Source organism: Microtus ochrogaster, chromosome 24 (genome assembly GCF_000317375.1).
Source record: "Microtus ochrogaster isolate Prairie Vole_2 chromosome 24, MicOch1.0, whole genome shotgun sequence".
Classification (NCBI taxonomy): Eukaryota; Metazoa; Chordata; class Mammalia; order Rodentia; family Cricetidae; genus Microtus; species Microtus ochrogaster.
Window position 1 is genome coordinate 11,422,386 of NC_022024.1, and position 26,456 is coordinate 11,448,841.

Genomic DNA, 26,456 nt, shown 5'->3' on the forward strand with positions numbered 1-26,456 from the left:
GGAAACTTATTTCCTATAAACCCTTTGGTCTTGATGCTTTTGCTTCAAAGACTTTCCAGTAGTTCTCCTCACATTTTAGGTCATTCATTCCTTCTTCTCCAAAGAAAGCATTTCACCTCCCCTCCCCATAAACTCTACTGGAAGACACCACACATTCACAGAAAAATGTTCCATGAAAAGTTCTCTTACCCAGTAGAGCCTCTCAATCTAGGAATAACTACAGAACCTTTCTTTATTTTGTGGTTCTTCACATTTTCTTTTTTTTTTTTTTTTTAAGCTGGGTAAACACTGCCCAGAGTGTGGCAGGCACCATAATCCCAGCCCAGTCAGTGCTCAGAGATGGAGGCAGGCTGATCTCTCTGAGGCCAATCTTGCCTAAATATAGAATTACAGGCCAGCCAAGGATATAGAGTGAGACCCTGCCTCAAAAGAAAAACGGTTAAATGTCAGTGCTGGCAAGATGGCTCAATAGCTTAAAACAGGTCCCAGAACCCAAGTGGTGGAAGGAGCCAAACACAGTTGTACTCTGACATCCACATGTATGGATGTGTGGATGCCACACGCACGCACACACATCACAACTAAATGGATTTTTAAAAGAAAATAAAAAGGATTTAATTTCTATAGATAATATTTTTCTTTTGTCTGATTTTCAAGGTAAAAGTAACTATGGTTATCCAAAGAGGAATGAGCATCCTATTCAAATCTTCCTAGCACTTGGAAGACAAAATCAGGGGATCTCTGTGAGTTTGAGGACCGCCTTATCTATATAGCAAGTCCTACAACACCCAGGGCTACATAGAGACCTTGCCTTAAAAACAAACAAACAAATGAACAAAAAGACCAATAAAATAAAATCCACAGAAGCAGACAATTTTTATTCTGCTTTGGAATACATTTCCTGAGTAGCAATTATTTGAGAAGCAAAGAAAAGGAAAAACTGAATTCAGTATGAAATTAAAAAGCTATACTTAAAAAAAAAAATCTAACAAGTGGATAGCTAAACAATCAACTACTTAATTCTGCATATTTCTAGCTTTTAATTCTAGTTAGTGATTATGATTTTTTAAGCACTCTTCAAAGTAAGCAGTTCAATTTTTCAAAACAAATTAGAAGATACACAGTAATTTTCTTTGAAATCACACTCAGTTTTTACTTACTGAAACCTGAGCTGGTGGAGGCAAAGAAACAGATGGTGCAGAAGAAAAATACCCCAATGAACATTCCGAGAAAAATGGTGGTTGTACTGGCGAAGGAGCTATTTAGAAGAAAAAAAATTCAACACAAGTTTTAATCAACTATTTCAGCAGGAACATATAAAATGTATATATAAGCTTGAGGAAACATATTACTGAGATAGAGTGCTAACCAAACCTTCTAAGCTCCATTAAGTTCAATGTTATCATTAAGATGGCATTTAATTCCTCAAAATTCATTTTTTGTTAGGGATTGTAACATGCATATGAAATTAAATAATATAATCCCAGGGCTCAGAAGGCCAAGGCAAGAGGATGCCTGGTCTGAGGCAGTTGGGCTACAGAGGGAAACAAACCACCTTCCCTCTATCTCACTATGAGGTGGAAAGCCTAATAGTATTAATAGAGACTAGAGCACTTTTTTTCTTAACATAATTTTTACAAAATGATGAAATAAATTCTCTTGATTCCTGCCAAAGGGCCCTAAGAGAGAAAAGAAAACAACATGGCTTCATTGCTCCCTTAATACGGTGCTAAGGAAGGCAAGGACAAGATTTCAAGTTGAAATGGAGCTGAGAGTGAGGACTATGAAACCAACAGAACTTTCCCCAGGTGTCTCACAAGTCAATACAAAGACAGCATCTGCCTTTCAAACACTTGATTCACAGCCTAAATCTAAGAATAAGTTCATCTTTATTACACTACCCTTCTGAAAAATCTAACATCAGCCAGGTGTGATGCATGTGGCTGTAGTCTCAGTGTTTGGGAAACAGAGAAGGAGAATCAAATTCAAGGACAGCCTAGGGTGCCCAAGAAATGTAAGAAAAACCTGGGCAATATAATAAGACCCTATCTCAGAAAACTAAGAGGACGGAGAAGAAAAGTAGGGAGAATGGGGGATGGAGGAAGACAGAACAAGACATGATAAATACCTAATTGTGTAAGAAGTTAAAATCTGACAAAGTTGAAAGTATGTTTTCTCTGTAAGAAGTTCTATAAAATTATTTAAACACATGCATTAACAGCTGTGGTGAGTTAATAGTGTTGTTAGTATTTCAAATAGTGATGAATCACCTCCATGAACTTGAAAATAAAAGACGACCCTTTCCTTTGTCAAACTATAATGTAAGGTTATCAGGCTGGGCTGTGGTGGCGCACACCTTTAATCCCAGCATTCGGGAGGCAGAAGCAGACAGGTTCGAGGCCAACCTGGTCTCCAAGAGCCAGTTCTAGGACAGCTAGGGCCATTACACAGAGAAACCCTGTCTCAAAAAAAAAACAAAAAAAAACAAAAAACAAATAAACAAAAAAAATCAAGTATCAGCTAAAACAATGTCCTAAAAATGAATACTTTTGGCAAACATTTCATAAATCATGTATTTCTGTTTTTTCTTTAGTCTAGACACATGAACTGGTTCTAGTTTTGATTTGGTCTCAGAACATGACAATATGGGAGAGAGCATCAATCTTCTGAACATCCCAACTTCTCACTGTGTTCCTGTCTCGGTTGTAGGTGTTGAGCACCAGTAAGAAAATAGTTTTCTCATGGTCAATCACATCTGAGTAGCAAGAAAAACTGTCTGAGCTGGGCATGGTGGTTCATGGCTTTAATTCCGTTATTCATAAAATTCTTCCACAATCTTCCTGTTTCAGATCAATTGCTCATCGGAGTGGGAACAAAGCCTCTTAACTTAAAGCCTCTCTAGAAAAACAGACTTGAAAATAAAGGTGAAAACTATCCATCTGCGGTTTACCCCAAGTACTTACAGTATCACAGAAAATCATCACTAAGTCTCACCTTCAGTCCACATGGCTTTCGAGGTTTTGAGTAGCTTAATCATGATTATCAAAATGTTTCAAAATTTTTGCTCCTACCTGGAGAACTGGTTTCACTATCTGTATCCATAGCAACTTCTTCATAGTTATCATATTGATAAATGCCTCCTCCACTATCAGGTTGCTTATCTAAGGATCGCCTCAGGTCAGGATCTGAAGACTAAGTATACAATAATATTTTTCTTAGTTACAACAGACTATTCTTGGGCTAGTTATCACAAAAGAGTTGATAATTATATTTTAGGGAGAAATACACAAAATGATTATGACTCTATGAGACCTGCCTATGGCATCAATCTGGAAAGGGTCTATGACAGCCAAGTATTATCTGTACAGGTCAATTAATTCCCCCGTCATCTAAGCCACTAAGTAAATGCAATCCCTCTTTTAAAAAAAATTACAAAGTTCTTCCAACAGTTATGCAGTCATGGTTTAGGCATGAAACTAGAAGGGAATGGTCATTTTTTGCATTACAATTATTAACATCAGACTATTATTTTTAAAGTCAAGAACAGGAGCTGGAGAAATGGATCTTAAGAGAGCAAGCTAATTTCCAGCACCCACAGGGTAGCTCCCAATGGTCTGTAACTCCAGTTCTAGAGGATCCACAGGCATCAGGCACACAAGTGGTACAAGGCATGCACACAGGTAAATAAATACTCATACGCAGACACAGACAAGTCAAGAACATTTCACTTACAAATGAATCAACAGTATCTGAAAATTAAACGTGGATTGGCATGTTTATGTACTATGATTTTTAATTCCTATGTTTTACTCAGTTTATGACAAAAACTAAAACAAAAAAAGAAAACACAAACCTATGCAGAGATAAGATACAAATAATACTTATCTCTAGACAAAGATTTTATTTATAAAGTCTTAACTATGAATAATTATAACTCTTGCATAAAGAAAATTTCCTCTTGACTCCTTAACTCTTACTTTTAAAATTTCTCTACATTTAGTATACTTTTGAGTATATTCCTAATTCAGAAGTCCAAAACCATCGTCACTGGTAGTCCTCGTCATGTTAACCCTCCCATTCTCCTGACAGCGCCATAAAGGTAACGGCTGACTCAGTTATCATCAATACATGTAATAATAATGCTCAGCACATGCTAAGGACTAAAAACAAAATAGCTAGGCAATAGTTATTACTACAGGAAGACTTAGTAAACTTTAAATTAGTATACACTAATTATTCTCCACATCTCTCACTCTACACAGTAAACAATAAACAACTAATCCAATATTGCCCCCATAAGAAACAGGCATTTTGGAGCTGGAGAGATGGCTCAACGGTTAAGAGCATTGCCTGCTCTTCCAAAGGTCCTGAGTTCAATTCCCACCAACTACATGGTGGCTCACAGCCATCTGTAATGAGGTCTGGTGCCCTCTTCAGGCATGCACGCAGACAGAATATTGTATACATAATAAATGAATACTTAAAAAAAAAGAAACAGGCATTTTCATATCAGGACCTTACTATAATTTAATAACCCTTTTTATAAATAAAGATGAACAAAATGCTAAAAGCAGAGTGGGGTTGGGGGCTTGTCTGTAACTTTTTAGACAGTGTCTCACTAAATTACTCAAGAAAGCCTGAATATGTGATCATCCTGCCTTAGCCTCCCAGGTAACTGAGATTATAGGAGTATAGCACCAGGCCCAGCTGAAAGACAGGCTTTTGTTAATCAAAATTCCAACCTGTTCAATTCTTATAATCTAGGACTATGAGATTATCCTCAATTGTACCTAACTTTCTCCTCAAAGATTATAAATAGGGCTGATGGAGGGAACTTGGTGGTTATGTAAAAGGCTTCCTATGAAAGGATTGTGAGTTTGGATCCACAGGACCCAGGTACAAAGGCAGACATGGCAATACACGCTTGCAAGCCCACCACGAGAGAACAGACAGATCTCAGGAGCTTGACAGCCAGCAAACTCTAGATTAAACAGTAAGCTCCAGGTTCAGTAAAACCCTGTCTCAAAAACAGAAGGAAGAGAAGTGACTGAAGAAAACACACTAGCGTGTGGCTTCTACATGCACCTGCAAGGCAAGCATGTGCACACTCGTGCACACAACATACATTCTCTCACATACAGAGAAAAAAAATAAGCTCTATCAAACATAAAATATTTGCAATTTTCCTCAGCTGACTAGATCTTTGAAATGATATTAACAAAACACTCAAATATGAACATTCTGGCCCAACAAGATGGCTCAGTAGATAAAGGCACATGCTGCCAAGCACAAGACCAGAGTTCAAGCTCCATGACCCATTGGTCTCCACGTGCACTCTGTGGCACATGTGTATAACCCTCAGTGAACGACAGGACATTGTTAAGGGTCTGAACATTTTGGTGATGGCTCTCTATTCCTTACTTTGCTTCTTGATCTCCTCTTGCCACCAACTAATTTCATGAACCGATTATACTGCTCCTCCTGGTTGGAAAGGTCTCGAATTTTTCTAATTTCTTCTTCTCTTTTCCTCCTCTCTTCTTCCTCAGCTTGTTTCCGCTGGTCCTCTTCCTTCTGCCTCTCCTGTTCCTTTTGCTGCTGGAGTTTCTTCCATGCCTTGGTTTGCTGTTTCCTCAATGCTTGTTTAGCTACCCAGAAAAAACACAGAAATGTCGATATAAATATGTTTATACTGCTAACTTATATAGTTAAGTAAGAGGATTATCATCCGATTTAGGACTCTATATTTTCCCAAACTCAAAACTCCCTAAACTGGAGAGATGACTTGGTGATTAGGAACAAGAAGACCCAGGCTTGGGGCTGGAGAGATGGCTCAGCGGTTAAGAGCATTGCCTGCTTTTCCAGAGGTCCTGAGTTCAGTTCCCAGCAACCACATGGTAGCTCACAACCATCTGGAATAAGGTCTGGTGCCCTCTTCTGGCCTGTAGGCATACACACAGACAGAATATTGTATACATAATAAATAAATAAATAAATAAATAAATATTTCTTTAAAGAAGACCCAGGCTCAATTTCCAGCTCACAACCATCTGTGACTCCAATTCCAGGGGATTTCATGTCTTTGTCTGCCTCTGCAGGCACCAAATATGCACATAGTTCAGACACACATGGATAAAATACCCATACACATACAATAAAATGTTTTTAATTAAACTTTTTTCATACATTTTCATAATATTCTTTCCCTGCTTTGATCCTACTCATCTCCCTACCCAACTTCAAGTCTTCAACCCCCCACCCTCACTGACCAACTCTATACCCAAGAGTCACTGGCCAGTACAAAAACGGACTCTATGTTGCTGTGTTCAATTTTTGTTTTCGGAGATGGGAGGAGGGGTTTAGAATTGTATCTTATTAATTCTCAATTTTTTTGAGAAGTAAATTAATTTTTAGAAATCTCTGAATTAAAAACTAGATACAACAAGATATATTAGTTCAATTGAAATAATTTACAAGAAATAATCACCTGTAGTGCTAACTTTTTTAGCTGAATGTACTTTTGTGCTGGTTTTAGCCTTCTGTTGGACAGTTTTTGTCTTGGTCAGTTTTTCTTTGCTCTCTTTCATCACCTGTTGCTCTTTTTGTTGCCATTTCTTACTGGCTGACTGAAGAGCCAAAAGACGAAGCTGTAATTCAGATAATTCCTCTTCATCTTCACCAAGTTTCTTTAAAACAGAAAAAAAAGTTACAATTTTTAAATTCTGTTACTTAACATTAAACATTTTGCCAAGTTGAATCTTTTACCAAGTTAATTAAAATTTAAAGTCAGTATTAAAACAAATATTTAATGGAAAATACAGATAAAATATAAACTCATTTACTATCTATAATCCAAGACTAATTTAATCCTTATAACACAAACAGAAGATCAATTGGTAGAAATTAGTGATTTATGTGTAAGTATGCAAAGGTAAAGCCAAAGATGAAAGATAGGAGTTGGGCATCATTTAAGGGGCCACACAAACTTGAGAGTGTAGGTGACAATAAGAAGCCAGGTACTGAAGAATGAAGTACTTAGCAGACTGCACTGCAAAAAAAGAATACTAAGGACATGTTAGAATACCAAGGATAATGCCAATTTTTTAACATCATTACAGGTGGAAAAAGATGTACCCAATAGTTTGCATTTGAATGCTTTATGCTCTAAGTATGTATGTTTCCTGAATTAAAATATTTGAATACTCATTTTTCATCTAAGAAACTAAAACAGGATTATCTTTAAAGCATAGGTTTAAAAGTCTTTTCCTACTAAAGTAACTTACAAATTATTTTTCACTCTACCTTTCATAGTTTGACGTGCTACATAAACACTACACAGACTGATGGGCACTTGCGCTGTTTCAGTATGTGCATACACTACAGCACTTACGTAAGATCCAAGCATTAGTTTCTTCTTTACCGAGAAAAGACTGAAAAGCTTGTCCCTCTGGTCATTCTAGAAAAGCCACCAGAACTTATTGCTAATTAAATCCTGAAATGGCTTTAGAAAATTAGCCTGCTCTATACACTTTCACTGAAATGTAACTGAAAATACCAAGCTACTCTAAGCAGAAGCCCTTAAGTATGCATGGATTAGAGAGGTCTGGAGAATCCTTTTAAAGATATGAAACAGTAGAAGAAATATATCCCAATACATTAAGACCCACTTAACTTTTTCTAAGTGGTATTATGTAACTATATTTTTTCTTAAACTCCAATTATTTTTATTTGTTAAGTATGAGGAGAACAGTGAATGTTGGTTAGAGACTTTACCTTTCCATTGTGGAAAACTGCAAGTCAATACCACATCTACCTGTTTGTCTCAGTTCTCTATGTAGCACAAATTAGCCACCACGACTGTTTGTCTGAGCTCACTATACAGCTCTGGCTAGCCTTAAATTCACAATCCTTCCAGATTCAATGTCTTGGTTGTTGAATGTACAAACTTACACTACCACAACGGGTTCTAATAATATATACAGATGCCGTCAAGAGCCAGAAAGAGGGTTTCACATCCCCTGAAGCTGAAGTTACAGGTGGTTGTGAGGTGCCCATTATAGATGTTGGGAACCAAACTAGGATCTTAGAAGAACCCCAAGAACTTTTGATTGCTGAGCCACCTCTCTGGACCCACATTTCAAATTAAGTTCTGAAAAATCATTTGTGCTGTTATTCATAGCTATCATACTGGCTAGTGCAACTATAAAACATTTCCATTTTTTTTATAGAAAATTCTACTGGAAAATACAGATTTAGATTTTACCAAAAAAGTTATCATCATTTTTCACTGAGATTACTTTATGCAACTACTTCCCTTGGAATGAAATAAAACTATCATTGATTCTGTCATACAACTCTATTTGGTATTTGAAGTAGAGACTCAAAACCAAGATCACTGAAATGGGGCCAGAGGACCTCAGTCAGTTTCCTATGCAATTAAGCAAGTCATTTAACCTGCCCAAATGTATCTTACTTCATCTATGAAACATACGTGTCAACTTACTTCATATGGTTACTGTGTGGATATTAAAAAACAAATATTTATGAGTGTGTGTTCACTATCACATTATCCTTCCTAAATTCAGGACCATCTTTCCTAGACTCTGAATCATTTCAGTTTACTCATAACAACAAACTGAAATCAAATAGAAGAAACTGCAAATATTCAGATCTATAATAAAGAAAAGGCTTGAGTTACTCAAATGCGTATTATATTTTAAACAGTGTTTGATACTTTTGTACTTTACTCTATTAAAGCCTCACAACAACCCAGAGAATGCAGGATATTAAACTCATTGTATAGAAAAATAGAAGAATGGCCAGGCGATGGTGGCACACGCCTTTAGTCCCTGCACTCGGAAGGTAGAGGCAGGCGGATCTCTGTGAGTTCTATGCCAGTCTGTTCTACAAAATCTAGTTCCTAGTTCCAGGATAGGCACCAAAGCTACAGAGAAACCCTGTCTTGAAAAACCAATAGAAAAGAAAGAAAATAGAGAAGCCAAAAAAAACCTCACTCAGCTAGCATTTCTTTCATTTAGTAAGAAAAGGAGCTAAAATGTGATTCCAGGTCAAGATCTAAATAATTCCAAAATATCCCATAGAAGATGAAGCACAAACGTGCACGTGTGCTCTTGCACATGCACGCAAACACACACACACACATCTGGAAGATAAACTCAGAATCAAAATTAAAAGTTTCAAAATGATAAATAAAAAGCTCACCTATAAATATGAACTGCACATCAAGTTAATAGTTTACAGACTTTAGTGGAAAGAAACTTTAAGGCAATTCTCTAAAATGTCCAAATAATTTCAAATAAATTCAAAATAACAGACTACAAGTTGAGCGTGGAGGCACAAACTAGCACTCCCAGCCAACATGACATAAAGGCACATTAGAGACCAGCCAGAGCTACACAATGAGATCAAGTCTCTAAACAAATCAAAACAAAAGAACAGACTACAGCAATGCAAGTAAGAATAGGTCATATAGATTTTTCAATCCCACAAAGTAGTATCTTACCTTTTCAGATAGAATATCTGAGGTACTAATTCTTCGTGTTAAATTTTGTTCTTTATCTTCTAATCCTTTAAAATAAAATAGCATCTTTTGAATACTCTAAAATACAGCCACAATTAATAAAAATGGAAATAACACTATATAATAATCAGGAATTATTTTTGAAGGTTTCACTATTATGGTCTTATTTTTAGGACTCTCGACAAAAATGAAAGAATGCTATCAAAGCAAATAAAGGACTGAAGAAATATCTTAGTCCATAAAATTAGAGGCACACAAGTATGAGAAGCCAAGCTAGATTCATTCCTGAAACCACAAGAAAAGTCAAGGGTGATTTGTGCATTTGTAATCTCAGCACTGAGAAGATGGAGACAGGATGACAGCTGGTGCTCACCAGTCACCCAGCCAGGAATGTTTGAGCTTCAGGTCCCAGTGAAACCAGTTAGGTGATCATCCTAAGGAACACCCAAGATTGACCTCTTGGTCACTCATACACACACACACACACACACACACACACACACACACACACACGGCACATATGCGCATGCACACAATTGAAGACACACACACAGACAGAATGAGATTAAGAATCTAACTTAGCGTGTAACATCAATCTAACTCTAAAAGTTACAAGACTAGTGACTCAAGTATTAAATAAGATATTTTTATAAAATAGAAATAATTTAAATAGAAACAGAACTTATGGAGTAGATAAAGCAATGCTTCATTACTGAACAGAAACCACAATGACAAACTATTATAATAAAAATAAAAAATGAACTCAATATTTAGACTATAGACTTATTATAAAGCTGATCATTTATTTAGAAGCACACAAGCAAGACCCAGACTTCTAGAGTATTGTCCCAAACTGTCTACATTATTCAATTTGCAACAGTTTTAGAGCATACAGTAGCAGTACTAACAGGTACAGCAGTACTGAGATAAAGGCTTCAGTTAACAAAGTTAAAACCCGGAGTTGCAGGGTTAAGTTTCAAGCCTAGTGTTTATCATTTTGTTTTGTTTTTTCCCCCATAATACCAAACCTGTTAGTGTTCTAAACATCCTACTTTGATTGCTTAAGTGAAAACCTGATGAAAAAAAAATGCAGCTTATTCAATAAGCAGAGTAATTAATCAAGCACCCTGGACAAAGCAAACAGGAGGTAATCATCAAATCTGAGGCAGATTCCCCTTCCTCTAAGACTTAAATAAATAAAAATTTAAAAATAATAAAAAATTTATTCTAGTCAGGCCAGGTGGCCCAGACCTGAAATCAAGCCACTTAGAAGGTTGTGACAAGAAGGATTACATATGTAAAGCCTGCCTGGACTACAAAGAGAGCTCAAAGACAACCTGGATGACTCAGGGACATTCTATTTCAAAATACATAGAGGCTGGGAGTAGAGTGCAGTGACAGAGCTGACTCAGCATGTGTTAGGCCCTAAGCTCTATCCTGGTACAGAGAGGGGGAACCTTATTCATTACAAAATGAATGGTGTATTAGAATACTTTGAAAGTTGGGAGTTTTAAGTGTTTTACAATATTTGCCTAACCTGTGTGAGGTTCACAGTTCTATTCTCAGTAGAAGAGGAGGAGGAAGAAGAGGAGAAAGAGTGCAGAGGGAAAGGGAGGGAAAGAAAAAGGGAAGAAAAATTTTAGCCCAACATAAATTTCATTTACCTGTGCATGATTTTCCTCTAAAGAAACAGTAAGAGAATATATAAAAATAGAAAATATATAAAACTGTGCTCAAATGATCTGAGTCAAGTAGGAATACAACCACACCCTCCTAACATACAGGATCTCATTGTGTTGAGCTGTGTCATTCACAACTGGTGCCATAGCTCACCACCATCTGATTTCAGTAACACTCCTTGCTCTACTTCATAGTAAGCACTTCCAAGCTTTGACTTCTGCAAGCACACTTCCAGCCCTTTTCAGAGTTAAATGATATATTCATTACAGTAGGACATCTTTAAAAATGCATTTAGTATATAAAGAATGCATTACCATTTTTCCAAGATCACTATCTTTTTTTCATGTACCACTAATAAAAGTTGTTCAGTATGGTCACTGTTTTTCAAGATGTGTATTTTCCAGCACTCGGGAGCCAGATGCTGGCAAACTGAGGCCAGCCTAGTATATATATAGCAAGTCCCCAGAGCTACTTGATGACACACATGTGCCATTATAATCAAACCAATCACATGTCAAAGAACAACTATTAGACAAAACTAAACAGGCTGAATAATGAAGACATAGCCTTCCAGTAAGTACAGAAAGCACCCGATTTTTCTATGAGAATCCAGAGTTCCATGTGGCCAGGAAACACCTAAGAGTTATTACAATCTCATGCTTCTGTGGAGAGCTGGAGAACCTTTGCAGCATAGGAGCAAATATATATTAGAATGTACTGACTGAGCACAATGGCAAACAATTAACCAGGAGATCCAGACATAGTATTTTCCATCCCCATTTTAAATACAGATCATTGCTTGAACTGACCTTGTGATTAGTCATGCACTATCCTGACATGTCGATCCCCCATCACTATTGCAATGGTTTTGAGGGATGGGAAAATGTCTCACTATATGATCAAAACTGTCCCTAAACTTTAAAGTCCTCCTGCCTCCAACATCCAAGTGTTAGAATCATAGCTATGCACCATCATACCTGCTGTTATCTAGAACCTCCAATATGAAAACTGGTCTTATACAGTTACCAAGTAGTTAAACCTTACTCCTGGGATTCCATGTAAGCCGGAATCAGCATACAGATGGTAGCTAAAAACCATAACAATGGCAATATTTTCGCAGGAAAAAGTACAATCAAGCAAATAAAAATAAAGACGTTTCAAGGGGAAAAGTTTTGTTTGTTTGGGTTTTTTTTCGAGATGGGCTTCTGTGTAGCTCTGACTGTCCTGGAACTCAGTCTGTAAGCCAGGCTAGCCTCGAACTAAGAGATCCACCTGCCTCTGTGTCCCTAGTGCTTGGATAAGAGTACTGGAATAAAAGGTGTGTGCTATAAGCACTAAGTGAAAAAGTATTCTTTAAAAACCAAGAAAAAAAAAAAGCCAGGTGTAGTAGTATGTACTTTTTTAATCCCAGAACTCTAAAGGCAGAGGATGAATGATCTGTCAGTTCAAGGTCAACCTGAGCTACACAGTGGGTTTCAAACCAGCCAGGGCAACTTGTTGAGATCCTATCTCAAACAACAACAACAAAAAGTGTGTGTGGAGGGAGGAGGTGGTAAGTTAGAAATATATATTATAGAAACCCCCAAATTATAAAAGGAACATCACCAAATGCAGTAGAGATTTCTCTTTACTATAGACTGTTCTCAACAGTGCAGCCGGAGAGAGCTCTTGACAAGTTCTGGAAGACTCACTCCCAACCATTTCACTCAGAACTTCAAAGCAAAGCTGCTGCAAGATTTCACAGGACGTGCCTCCACACATCTCTAATCTCCTCTCCACTGCTCATAGACCTTATTCTTCTTTAGGAAGACGCCTTTTGATTATTCTCAAGAATGCCAGGAAACTATGTGCATAATTTCAGTGCAGAGATTCTCCAACTTTAGGACAGATGAGAAACCAAAAGAAGATAGGGCTGCACACAGGCCAAGGAGTCCTACTACCAGAGCTCATAACGCACACCTTGAGTAAGGCCTAAGACTTTGCATTTCTGACAAGTTGACTGTCTTTGAAAATCAATGTTCCTTCCACTGCCCAGAAATCTCTTCTTTGATTTGTCCTTTCTCTTAGTCTTCACATGTTGTTTAAATCACACCTTCAAACTGAACGATATCCTGAATAGCATACAAACCTTCAGCCAGTTACCCTGCTCCCACCCTACTTACCCTGCTAATACTTCTTCTATGACAGTTTATTGCTCATCATGTTTGCTGTTTCCTTCTAAGATGCAAGCTTATGATGTCATCATAGTGACCATTTAGGATGCAGAAGTGAACATCTGTAGACCCAGATTCTCAAGTGGGAAGACTGAGCCTAGGAATTAAAGATGAGCCTAGGCAGCACAATAAAACACTGCACTAAAAATATATGTGAAAATAAATGCAAACCTGAGGCATAAGCAATTATTTTGTTCATCAATGCTTTCAAGAACCTGGAATGAAGTACTCAGCTAATTTATAATAAAAGAAAATGAAAAGAACCCAGACTTTTACAACTGGGTTATGCATGACCTATCCCAGTGTAGCTTTAACACTGCAATGTTTCTGTTCCGTGCTGAAAACTATAAAGATTGTATTGGGTTAATGAAGAAATTAAAATACAGAACAGATCCAACCTAGCCTTTTCTGATACCTCACTGAAAAATAACACAAATGCTTGTGAAAAATTAATAGTAATGGTTAAAGATGAGATAAAATCTTTTTCTTTTTTTTTTTTTTTTTTTTTTTTTTTCGAGACAGGGTTTCTCTGTAGCGTTGGTGCCTGTCCCGGAACTAGCTCTTGTAGACCAGGCTGGCCTCGAACTCCCAGAGATCCGCCTGCCTCTGCCTCCCGAGTGCTGGGATTAAAGGGGTGCGCCACCACCGCCTGGCTAGATTAAATCTTAAAACTAAAAAAAAAAAAATCTCAAATATTTTCCAAGTAACTCCATAAGTGAAAGGTGTTAAAAATAAAGCAAGATACAGTAGAGAAGAGGTAAGCATATAAAACATGATCAGAAACAAGAAGAGGGTTTTTGCATCCTCTGAGTAAAAGAATTTAAATGAAAAATTAATATAGTATGTTTATGATACAGAAGTAAAAGATGGAATTGAGTTCAATCATCTCAAAAAGAGCAAGTTCACATGTAATAAGAAAACTATGAAACTTTAAAAGAACCACTGAGAACAATGGGGAAAGGTGTTGGACAGCAGAATCCTGAGCAAAGAAAAGGGCAGGGTGTGCCTGCAGAAACATCTATGTCTATAACTCATCGACTAAAATAAGCATTACATGGTTTTTGGTTTCCTTCAATTCTTCTTCCACAGATGTCAGCTTGTCATATTTGATTTTTCATCTGAATTACTGCAAGCATTCACATATAACTCTAACTTTACAAGTCATTTGTATATATTTTCTCTATCCTGCTATGTTATACTTCACAGGAATTATATTTATACTATAATTCACTGAAACATCTAACTTATTAGAAGGGAAGAGAACAACTCTGAGAATATGTAATCAAAAGCAGTCATCACTCTGATTTACAAATTTGTGTCAGTGAATGGCTTTGAAAATTTCAAATATAAAAACTGATCCCAGAAATTGGGTCTGGTATGGGGGATGTCTACATGTACGGGAGACAGATACAGGAGGATCAACTGTCAATATTAGTCAAAATTTAGAGAAACTATATACTAAAAGTATATTTTACTACACATATGTTAGTAAAGAAAATACTAAGGAATTTTTTAAACAACATATATAAACTAATCCAGGTATAGAAAGGCACTGACACACTACAAAAATCAATTAATATAACTTTTTACACTAAGAGAAATTAAAAACTCATTAATAATGACAAAAAAGATGTCCCTTCTTCAAAATCTATTCACAATTTAAAGAATTTCACACTAGCAGTGGTGGGATAAATTTTTCTTTACCCAGTAAACCTTAAAAATGTAGAAATCTACAAAGCACTGCAGCATCATGCTCAGTGGTCAGTCTCCTTGCAGGAGGAAGAAAAGTGCCCACTATTCTCACCCCTGCTCAACACATCATCTCTGATCTGGGGAGCAGAGAGCAGAGCAGACCAAGAAGAAAACAGAGATTAGCAGAAGTCATTCTGGCACATACTTGCAATCCCAACACTCAGGAAGCTGAGGCAGATTGATTACAAGTTTTAGGCAAGCACAGACCACTACAAAGCAAGTTTCAGGGCAGCCTGGACTACAGAGTAAAGCCCTGCCTCAACCAAAACATTTAGTAAACAAAACTTATGAAGTTATTACTTATTACTTTAAGACCTATAACAAAAGAATTTATAGAATATGGGGATCCTTTTAAGTACTGATGTACACTTAAAATTTTTCGACTAAATACTCTTTAACAAAATGTATGTAACAGAGCTAACTTCAATCTTACTGAGTTACCTTGGCTAGCATCTGTGGAGCTGGATTTCGCAGAAAGCTGCTTTGTTCCATCTTTCACTCTTTTCACCCGGTTCTTATCCCCTGGTAAAGTCAGTTTTTGCCTGAGTGGTTTTAATTCAAATGCCTGAAAAGTTTTGACCTGCGTCTTCTCCTCAGGAGCGACTTCTCTACTTGCATCCTCTGTAATACTGGCATTATCAGTGCTTGTTTGGTCCTCGGAATGCAGCACTTTAGGATCGTCCTGCACATGCTCGTCTTTGCTACTCAGAGCAAGTTTTTCATCCTTGTTGATGCACTCCAGTTCCAGCTGTATCTGCTTATACTTTAAAAGTAAATCTTCAAAAGTTTCTTCCCCACAGTTCTCATTTTTGGATGAATGATTCTGTTTTCTTGACGGGGATCTTCCAAAACTTTTGGCTGAACAGCATATTAAGGAAACCAGTTTCCAACAATTTTTCCAGTTAAATTTAACAAAAATACTTAAGGTATAGATGAATTTTTCTCCCTTAATTTTTCAAGATGAACGAATATTTTTAAATTTCTAAATTCCATTTAATATATGTGCTGCTAATGCCTGCTTATGTGCCCATATTGCAGTTTAACAAGCATCCATACAAACAGTCCACTTACAAAATCACTAGTGTCAGAAATTACCAGTTGACTCCACGGTAGTCCACCCAGTTAGGCTGTAGCATCCTTCCTTCTGTAAGGACGAGGAAAACCCAAAGCGAACGGATGCTAAGGATGCTTTCTGAAGGGAGGGAAGGAACTGTTTTGTCACAGATGATGACAATTTACACTTCTGATAACCAGGAGGGAATCTTCTCTTATTAGTTTCTTCTCATTTCAAATTAAAAAGTAAATAAGAAAATGAACACTGACGATTAGTAATTTATGAGACATTTCTTAAAACACTAATACATAATAGAGAAAGCATCATGTGCTACATCTGACTCACGCACAATTAACATGACACACACATGTACACAAAAAAATAAAAATTTTAGATGTTACTCAAAATATATTTTCTAATTTCAAACAATTCATAAATATGGTATGAATTTCATTCTGCAAGTTAAGAAATGAAAATCCAGGTAATGGGTATAGTTCCAATAAACTTTCTTTTTTTGTGGCAGTGGGGGAGGGAATTCAAGACAGGGTTTCTCTGTAGCTTTTTGGAGTCTGTCCTGGAACTCACTCTTTAAATCAGGTTGGCCTTGAACTCACAGTGATCCACCTGCCTCTACCTCCCGAGTGCTGGGAGTAAAGGTGTGTGCCACCACCACCCAGAAACCACTTGTGTTTTCGTTGGTTATAACCTAACATAGACCTTCTCTGCTTAATAACAGGGCAAACACCCAACAAAGATTTCAAGTTCCTGACCATCAATTCAAAGAGGGGAATTATGAGCACATATTTGAGAAACTAAATGATCTTTAACTTCAAATCAGTAGTTCTGCTGTTAAAACTTTTGTAGTAAATCTTGCTTCTCTGATGTTGCCAGTCAAATTTCTTAAAAGAAGTTTTTCTTCCCCAAGACAGGGTTTCTCTGTGTAACAGCCCTGGCTGTCCTGGAACTCACTTTCAGGACCAGGCTGGCCTGGCCTTGAACTAACAGCGATCTAACAGCCTCTGTTAGATCTAACAGGGATTAAACACCTTTAATCCCTAGCCAAAAGTTTTCAACACCTTTCTTTTTTACAATCCCGCCAAATGGAATCTAGCTGTCTTATTAGTTCAACAGATACTGATCTAAGTTTATAGAATTTTTTTTTTTTTTTTTATATATATATTTTTTTTTTTTTTGGTTTATCGAGACAGGGTTTCTCTGTGGCTTTGGAGCCTGTCCTGGAACTAGCTCTGTAGACCAGGCTGGTCTCGAACTCACAGAGATCCGCCTGCCTCTGCCTCCAAGTGCTGGGATTAAAGGCGTGCGCCACCACCGCTGCCCCGGCTTAGAATATTATTTTTAAACTTCATTTTACCTGATTTCTCTGCAGCCACCTTCCACCACTGTTGTCTCTGCTCCAGTGACTCTCATGTCTCCTCATTTATCTACACTTTTTAAGGAGTCCTTCCTAACTCCTTTTTTTTTTTCGAAGCTTGTAATGGTGTTCTGTAGTTGTCAGAATTCAGTCTCTGTTTTCATTTGAAAACACTCTAAAGTACTCCCACTGTTTTACCTACCACTTAAGAGGAATCCGAATTGATAAGGTATTTGGGGTTCTCTATTGCCCACAACCCATGCCCATACTGCGGTCAAAGCAATCTTCTGTTTGTTTTTTTTCCAAGACATGGTTTCTCTGTGTAACAGTCCTGGCTTTCCTGGAACTCTCTTTGTAGACCAGGCTAGCCTCAAACTCACTGAGATCCATCTGCCTCTGTCTCCCGAGTACTGGGATTAAAGGTGTACGCTGCCACTGCCTTGCTGTCAAAGTAACCTTTACATATTATAAAACTTCAGACATTCCCTTTCATTCTCATTAGAGCCCAAAGTCCTTCTTCCTTAGAATGCATGCGTTCTGGCCTGTGCTTACCTTTCCAACCTTACCTTTTCTGGGCTCATCACAATTTACGGAGCTTTGTGTCCAGGCCTCTGTTCTCCAACTTGACCCCAATTCAAGACACCTCCTAGATGAAGCCACAATTATTTATTCTACCTGGCCATGTATGCATTCTTTGGGCATAAATACTACAATTATGTGTATTCCAACTAAGCCATCTAAAAGTAAAACTACAGCAATAAAAAACCAAATAATTACTAAAGACACTGAAGACATTAGCAAAGGGAATAGATTCAACATACCAACAAAAAGTAACAACTGAAAAATGAGTAAAAGCAATTGAGTTAGAGCCATTAACTTACCTCTGAGACAAAATTCTTCCCACCTCTACAGCATAATAAGGATCAAATCAGTACTTGCTCGTTTGTCAAGATGTTATTTTTTACTTGTATTTTTATGAACTACTTGCTGAGTCTATACTTCGATGGTAGAAGGAAAACTAAAAAGAACTACGTGGACTGGAGAGGATAGCACAGATGTTGTGTGTACTGCTCTTGCTAAGGACCTGAGTTCAATTCCCAGCACCCACATCAGGAGGCTCACAACTGCCCATAGCTCCAGCTCGGGACAATCTGACACTCCTGGTCTGCTGAGGCACTCATGTAGGAATATGTACACACATATACATTTAAAATTGTAAAAATAAATCTTTTAAAAAGGGAAAAGCAGCTTACATGCGGAGTTTGGTGGCAAATGCCTATAATGCCAACTATCATGGAAGCTGAGACAGGGCTGGGAGCTATTCACAAGATCCTCTCTTCAAGCAAAATTATAATAAGAACCAGTGATGTAATTTCTATAGTAGAGCCTTGGGCTCAATCCTCAGTACCAAAAAAGAAAAAGGAAGTGAGAGAGACTTTAAAATGACTTTTAAACCTGCTGTTTTCAAGGTAGGAACCACTTTTCAACATTAGCTGAAATCAAAAAGGAAGATAGGATAATTTTACTGACCCTAATTATGTCAACTCTCACTTGATTTCAAAGTTTAAAATGTTAGTTATACAAGGGAGACTTAACACTAACACTGACAAAATGTCTATGCTAACTCTGAGGAGGTTAAGACAGAAGATCAGGAGTCCTGAGGTAGCCTATGGTACAAGAGACCCTGTCTCACAAAACAAAGCAAACAAACAAAAACAAAAAAAATTTACAAGGAAAACGAACAGGAATGAAGAGCTGCAGGGAGACAGGTGCAAGCTAACTGCCATAACTTTGGGGGAAGCTGGGCAACACAGGGAATTTCCAAAGATGCTATAATGTAAATCTATGTCTCCAAACAACAGCAATAAAAACAGACAGACAGACAGATAGCTGAAAGAGGCCAGAGAGTGGTGGTGCATGCCTTTAATTCCAGCACTTGGGAGGCAGAGGCAGGGGGATCTCTATGAATTTGAGGCCAGCCTGGTCTGTAGGCTAGCCTTCAAAGAGAATTTCAGAATAGCCAGAAATGTTAAACAGCGAAAGCCTGTCTAGAAAAAAGTTTAAAGGGGCTGGAGATATGGCTCAGAGGTTAAGAACATTGCCTGCTCTTCCAAAGGTCCTGAGTTCAATTCCCAGCAACCACATGGTGGCTCACAACCATCTGTAATGAGATCTGGAGTCCTCTTCTGGCCTGCAGGCATACACAGACAGAATATTGTATACATAATAAATAAATATTTAAAAAAACATTTTAACAGAAGAAGAAAAAGAAGAACTGAAACAGATTCTGGTCTTTTCCGTTTTCTTTGAAGTTGCAAGTAATATATCCCTAATTATGTTTAAGAAAATAATGACAGAAAAAAATTATACTCAAGCTATTGCATTCCTAAACCACTTAAGCTGAGTCAGAATTACCCTCATTCTTTTTTAGGTACTATTTGCAAAGTTGCCATTTTTTATAATCACAGTGGACATATGACCAGCTGAGTCTGATACTGATATTAAAGGAATGTGGATAGGGCTTGGTACTGCAAATTTTATTGGTTCACATTACATTTTTCCTTCTCAAATTTTTATTAAGAACACCTCTACAGTGGTTTGCTGGTATTTCATGAGAACAATTATGCAGACAATCAACCCAAGCATCTTGTTCTTAAAGTGTAGTATCTGAAAAGCAATCAGCAAAACAGCTGATTTCTGACAAGCTGTCAGAGAAATCAAGAATCACAAACATACTGGATATTTATCTACATTCTTTTTGCAGTAAGTACATAAAAATATTAGTATATAGCATAACCCCAAACAGTAGCAAATAAACAGACAAAAAGGTGGAGGAAGGAGGCAGGCGAGCCTAGTCACCACCACTGTAATGCAGAGGAAACTAAGAAAATCTTTAAGTTGCCAACAGTACTTTTGTCCTCAATTTGCTGTTTTACTAAACTCTATTTTCATTTCTCCAACACCTATTAGATGTTTCATCTACATAACCCTAAAAACATGTCTATGTATTTAAACATCCTTTGTTTTTGAATACAGAAAGCAAAACAACAACAACAAAAAAAAAAAAACCATTGATGGCTCATGTGTACATATAATCAAGGGCGAAGGTTTTCTAATCTTCATGGAAGAACATTCACTGTGTTTTAAAAGGTTACCTACCTGTGATTTTTCTCCAAAACAATCTTGAGACGCTTCTAAACCAATGTTAGGTGAGAGAAGTAACAGCTTTTTCAGGACACAGGAACCAAAACCTGCTGTTTCTTTAATTATCCCTCGCCCATTACCATCATGACATCTAGGAAAAGTCCACATAGCCTAAAGTGCTCCATAAAAATAACTCTGAGTATCTTCCAATTAAGTGTCATATGTAAATTTTATAGAAAACATATTAAACAATCATTACACCATGGGGATTATAGCTAGTAATAAAAGTGCTTAGTAATCTATCTTAAACAATTAGTAAAAGTTGGGATGTATAAACCCATCATAAAACACGGACGATTAATTTCTTAACATAAACCCCGAGTAAATTTGGTAATGTTAAAGATAACCAATAATAAGGTTAGAGGGGGCAAAAATTAGGAAATTGGTTTTTTTTCCTCCTCACGTGTCCATACTCTACACATTCCTCCCTAACACACTAAAAGTGTTGGTGAGTTTCTCTTTCTCTGATCTACATGTAGGCAGCACACAGAGTTAAAAAGCCCAAAAGTGAACATAGGAAAGTGAACTCAATGCATATAGCTTTCCAACTAACGTATATATTCAAAAGATCTGAATTACTAAAACTAGAAGAAGAAGAAGAAGAAGAAGAAGAAGAAGAAGAAGAAGAAGAAGAAGAAGAAGAAGAAGAAAGGGGTCTATACACACGCGCGCTCACACACACTTTAAAAGGAGAACTCTAGAAGAGTAAGAAAAATTTCTCAAGAACAGTAAAATTACAGAGGAAAGTTAACGAATTCTAAAGTCAGAATGTAATATAAGTAACTAGATTCCTCAAGTTGTGGGTATTTCTTTTCTCTAATAATCTAAGTGAATTTCCCATAAAATACGAAATTCCGGTACTAGCAAAACAGCAAATGCCAATGCAATCTGGGCTACTGGTGTACCGTTAAAAACCTGGACTGTCTTTCCTTCCCCTAGCTGACCCGAATCCATGACACATTCCTGTTCGAAAGCAGTCCAGTCCAATAAAACAATCAAAGAAAATAGCAGCGGAGTGTGGCACATGACAACGGCCGACGAACAGAGACAAGTAAGTGGCTCCGAAAAGTTAAACTCAGGGACCTAGTCGTGACGCTCGAGGGAGCTCCAGCGACACACCCAGGGCAGACCGCCACGTTAAGGATACAGCTCTTGCGAGGTGGAGAGGGTTCTCGCCAACTCTGACTGCTGCCGAATCCGGATCCCGCTCCTCCTCCCAGAGGAGGTCTGCACCCCGGCTTGCCTCCTCGCTCACCCACTCCTCGCCCCCGACTCCACCGACTCCCACCCCGGTACGGCCTGCCTCGAAAGCGGAAACGGTCCAGAGCGATGTGGCTCCGCTCCCAGAACGACGGTCGGGGGCTGCTTTCCGACAGGGAGCCCGAAGGCATCCGCACCGGGGGCGGGTGAGTCCGGAACGGTTCTTTGGGTCGGTAGCTGCTGTGTCCCCTGAGGTGGCCCCGCTCCGACGGGTGCCGCGAGCGTGAGAAATTCCTCAGCTGCTGCTGGGACGAAGACGACGACGACGACGAGCCGCCGCCTCCCCCGGATCCGCCGCCCCGGGGCGGGTGAGGAGGCCTCCGGCGCGGGTACGGTAACAGTCCGCCGCCGCTACTGCTGGCGCTGCTGCTCCGGCTCCGGATCTGGCTGTTGTTGTCGTCGTCGCTGATCTCCCCATCTTCAAGCTCCCCTTCTTCCTTCGGGGAGAGGCCGCTAGAGGCCGGGGTCGAAGTCTCAGCGGTCGCCATCCAGGGAGCAGCGCCGTTCACACCACCTTAGCCCTCCGTCCGGGGACCCGCCCGCCCGCTGCCTTCCCTTTCCTCCTATCCCCTCTGTCCTAACGGGCCCGGCAGGCGCGGCCTCCCCGTGCTTGGACGCCTCGCAGCTTCTGCTCCCCAACTTCCCCGCACCCCAGATCTCTCTCGCCGGACCGTCGCTTAACCAGTACCCTCTCCTAGCGCCCCCTTGCTGCTCTTCCGCCTCGCGAGAAAGGAGTCGTGGAGGAGGTGGTGGAGGAGGAGGAGGAGGAGGAGGCCGTGTCCCGATCGTCATTTCCGGCGGCACTCCGGAAAGGGGCGCTGATAAGCCTCGCGATAACGAGAAGCGTGACGGGCGCGGTGCTCTCTGGGATCTGTAGTCTCTCCTCTTGCGCAAGGCTTCGCCCTTGGTCCCTAGCGGACGCCGCTGTCCCTGGCATCCTGGCTGAAGTGGCGGGGTCGGAGCTGTCTGGGTAGCGGGCCTGCTCTTGAGTCGCAGACCTGAGTTGCAGAGTCACTCGTTGGTGGGGAAGACACCTGCCATCTTCCCGTTGCTCGGGCGCCCCTCCCTGAGACACAGTCTACCCACTCTCTTTGGGACCCCGGGGGGCGGGGGGGGGGAGAAGCGGGTGTGGCCGCCATGTTGGTGAAGGCGAGCGTCCGCGCCGGGAGCTCCAGGACCGTTGGCTCTGCGGGCCTGAGCCCGCCATATTAATAAAGAGAAAGGGGAGTGGGCCCAGCCTCCCTGCTCTATAGTGTGCATGCCCCTCTTCCCGCCCGGCTAGCAGCGCCTGGTCGCCGGCCTCGTTCGCCTTTGCGCGGTGACAGCGGCTTTTGCGGGGCTGCGCCGAATGAGGGGCCGGGGGAAATGCCGACCAATTGCGCCGCGGCGGGCTGCGCTGCCACCTACAACAAGCATATTAACATCAGCTTCCACAGGTAAAACCCGGGCGAGGGCGTGGGGGTGACGGCCACGGGCGCTAAACGGGTCTGAGTGTCACCGGGCGCGTCAGAAGGACGCGGGGACTTGCGTTCCTCGCCTGGTGACTGCTAAGAATAGCCGGAGAATGGGGAGGGAAACATCACTTTTGTCCTTTGTGTGCTGTTTCGCGCAGCCGGAGACCTTTTTCTCCGTTCCCTAGGAAAGTTTACCCAATTTGCGGAAAGCAATGAGGATTCTTGCGAATGACACCCCTCACATTAAAAAGTATGCGCATACCTTTATTTTTTTTCCTCCTCTTTCATTTTGATATCTTAGACCATGCCTTGAGACGAATGACGCCATAAGGGACCGAGCGTCTCCCGTTCAAGTCAACACATCTCTTTTAAAAGCCTGCTGGGTTGGAGTTAAAATTAGGCAATTTTTCGCTAGCTGAGTTGACGTGGGAAACCTTTCTGATAGGCACACACAGTAACCTCCGAGGAACTGAGTCATCACTGACGGCCATGTAATTAAGCAGTGTGTATCAAAGCGCAAACAGAACATGAGCATAAAATGAACCGAGGTTCCGTTTTCCTTTCTCTTGAGAACGCAGTCATGGCCCCGGTAGTGCTAAGACAAACTCTGCCAAGCATTTGGACATAATCGGTACTTGAACGTAATAGGTGCTCAGTAAATGTTCGCCTTTCCGTCAAGAACTGCCACCTGTCCAAAGGAATAAAAAAAAATACTAAAAACCTAAGTGAAAACGGTTCTGACTTGATATACCCCACTATATAAAGTGTGATCTTAGGATATAGAAAATAGCTTTGATCTTTTGATCTTTTCCCTACCTCACTAAGGGCATCCCCTGACTAAAAGCTGCTACTTAAAAAAAAAAAAATCCTTCTGCTGTTTGTTTTAAAACTACTTCCTGCAAATGTAATGCATTGTTCATTCTTACAGCTGCGGTACACCAGGTCCCTAATTGCCTGACATTATGCTAATGAGGGAGAAAGTTCCTACCCTCGGGGACTTTAAAATTCAATTGAGGAGGAATTACAGTTGAGTGCCACAGAAAAGACGTTCGAAGAGACATTATTAGCCTTGGGAAGTCAAAGGACGCTTCACAAAAGGTGCAGTGTCAAATGTGACCACAGGCTGAAGTCCGGTCTAGTCCTCTATACTAAAGCATTTTCCGTTTTTGTTCCAAGAGTACTTGAGAAGCCCTGAAGGACGCAAAAAGAGTAACATGATTAGATTTACATAATAAAAAGCCTTCCGACTGCTGTAGAGTTAAGAGTGACATTTAGTGAGTTAGGCAAGCGTCTGCAGAGATGAGTTAGATAAGAAAGGAGCCTATTACAGAACTTTAACTTATCTGCTATTTCCTTCACAGGGAAAGCATGTTAGGTGTCAGCTGGACTGAACACTGCTGCTCAGTTGTGGGTACAGGAGCACTGAATTAGAGGAGGTGAGAGTTGAGTGAGAAGCCAATAGGAAGCTGTGACAAAAGGGAGCCCAAGCCTGCTGTGGTAATGCTTGTCTGTAGTCTCGGGAATGAGAAGAAAGAGGCCGGGTGTCTTTAGTTCGAGGCCAGCTGAGCTGTATAGACCCTGTCTCAAAATAAAAAAGAACATGGGGAAACCATTCAATGGCCTCGAACAGAATGCTCTCTGCAGTAAGGGTGGAGAGGAGTAGACAGATTTTGAGAAAAGTTTGAGGAGAATTTACTGGACTTGGTAATCTGATGTGGAAGATGAATGGGAGGAGTCTAGCCACCACAAGCAGTGCTTAAGAGATGGACAGTGGAGAGCTGGGTGTGGTGGTTCACAGCGACAACCTTAGAATAGAGGCTGAGCCAGGAGGATCCACCTCCATGTTCTAGGTCTATCTGGACTACAGAATAAAACTCTTGTCTCGAGGGGGTAGGAGGATGCGCACTGTGCAATACTATTCATCTAATGTGAAATTAGCACTTTTATGGTAGCCTTAGAAATTTAGGTCTTTATAATTGCTAGGCAGACATATTCCCGTATTCCATTTACATGGTATAGAAGGATCACCATGAATTTAAAGCCAGCCTGAGTTACAGAATGAATTTGAGGCCTAGCTACAAAATAAGATCCTGTCTCCAAACAAAACAAGCAGAATCAAACGAACAAGAAAAAATGGGTTTTAAAATAGCATTATAGTAAAAATATATTCATGTTTTTATAAATGCAAATAGTATTTAACTTTTCTTTTTTTTTTTAGTTTTTCGAGACAGGGTTTCTCTGGATCTTTGGAGCCTGTCCTGGCACTAGCTCTTGTAGACCAGGCTGGCCTCGAACTCACAGAGATCTGCCTGCCTCTGCCTCCCGAGTGCTGGGATTAAAGGCGTGCGCCACCACCACCTGGAAGTATTTAACTTTTCTTGTAGGACATAGATACTGTGTGTGTGTATGTGTCGGGGTCTTGCTATGTAGCCCTGGCTAGCTCATACTTGATATATAGACCAGGTTGGCCTTAAACTCAGAGAGATCTCTCTGCCCCTGCCTCCCAAGTGTTTCCATTAAAGACATCTACCACCATGCCTGGCCAGCCTAGACTTCTTTATCCACCTGCACAAACTGTTGCCTAGGGGCTAGAGAGATGGCTCATGGCTTAATAGTACCCAGTGTTCTTACTGAGGCCCTGGATATGGATCCCGGCACACATATGCATGGGAGCTCACAAACCAGACCCCGGGGATCCAACTCCTCTTGGGACTTACTTGGGCTCTTGCACACATAGATATGTTCAAGTATGTACACATACAAAATAAAAACAATTTTTAAAATTATGTTGCCTAAACTTATTTTCAGTTTTTTATCCTTCTAAACCTATTCCAATCTAACATCTCTATAACATCTACATCATTCATAACCTCCTAAAATTGCCTCTGTGAACATGACCTGTGTGTCTCATTTCTAAAGATGTAGTCTT

At 39.8% G+C, this 26,456-nt stretch overlaps 3 protein-coding genes across 3 annotated transcripts in view; 2 read left to right on the top strand and 1 right to left on the bottom strand.

Annotated features, from left to right (window-relative positions):
* Positions 1-22,823, bottom strand: part of Zfc3h1 (zinc finger C3H1-type containing) — a 52,281-nt gene extending 29,458 nt beyond the window's left edge. Inside the window, exons 1-7 of the mRNA XM_005358050.3 lie at positions 21,961-22,823; positions 15,625-16,041; positions 9,521-9,585; positions 6,485-6,683; positions 5,422-5,645; positions 3,072-3,192; positions 1,161-1,258 (exon numbers count right to left, since the gene is read on the bottom strand). Coding sequence (XP_005358107.1) covers positions 1,161-1,258; positions 3,072-3,192; positions 5,422-5,645; positions 6,485-6,683; positions 9,521-9,585; positions 15,625-16,041; positions 21,961-22,561 — 1,725 coding nt within the window. The 5' untranslated portion in view covers positions 22,562-22,823. The remainder of the gene's footprint in view (positions 1-1,160; positions 1,259-3,071; positions 3,193-5,421; positions 5,646-6,484; positions 6,684-9,520; positions 9,586-15,624; positions 16,042-21,960) is intronic.
* A 111-nt stretch (positions 22,824-22,934) lies between these two features.
* The window catches only part of Thap2 (THAP domain containing 2), a 12,165-nt gene continuing 8,643 nt past the window's right edge, over positions 22,935-26,456 (top strand). The window contains exon 1 of the mRNA XM_005358051.2: positions 22,935-23,509. Coding sequence (XP_005358108.1) covers positions 23,439-23,509 — 71 coding nt within the window. The 5' untranslated portion in view covers positions 22,935-23,438. The remainder of the gene's footprint in view (positions 23,510-26,456) is intronic.
* Positions 23,441-26,456, top strand: part of Tmem19 (transmembrane protein 19) — a 60,055-nt gene continuing 57,039 nt past the window's right edge. Inside the window, exon 1 of the mRNA XM_026784517.1 lies at positions 23,441-23,509. The gene's annotated coding sequence lies outside the window, so the exon portion shown is untranslated. The remainder of the gene's footprint in view (positions 23,510-26,456) is intronic.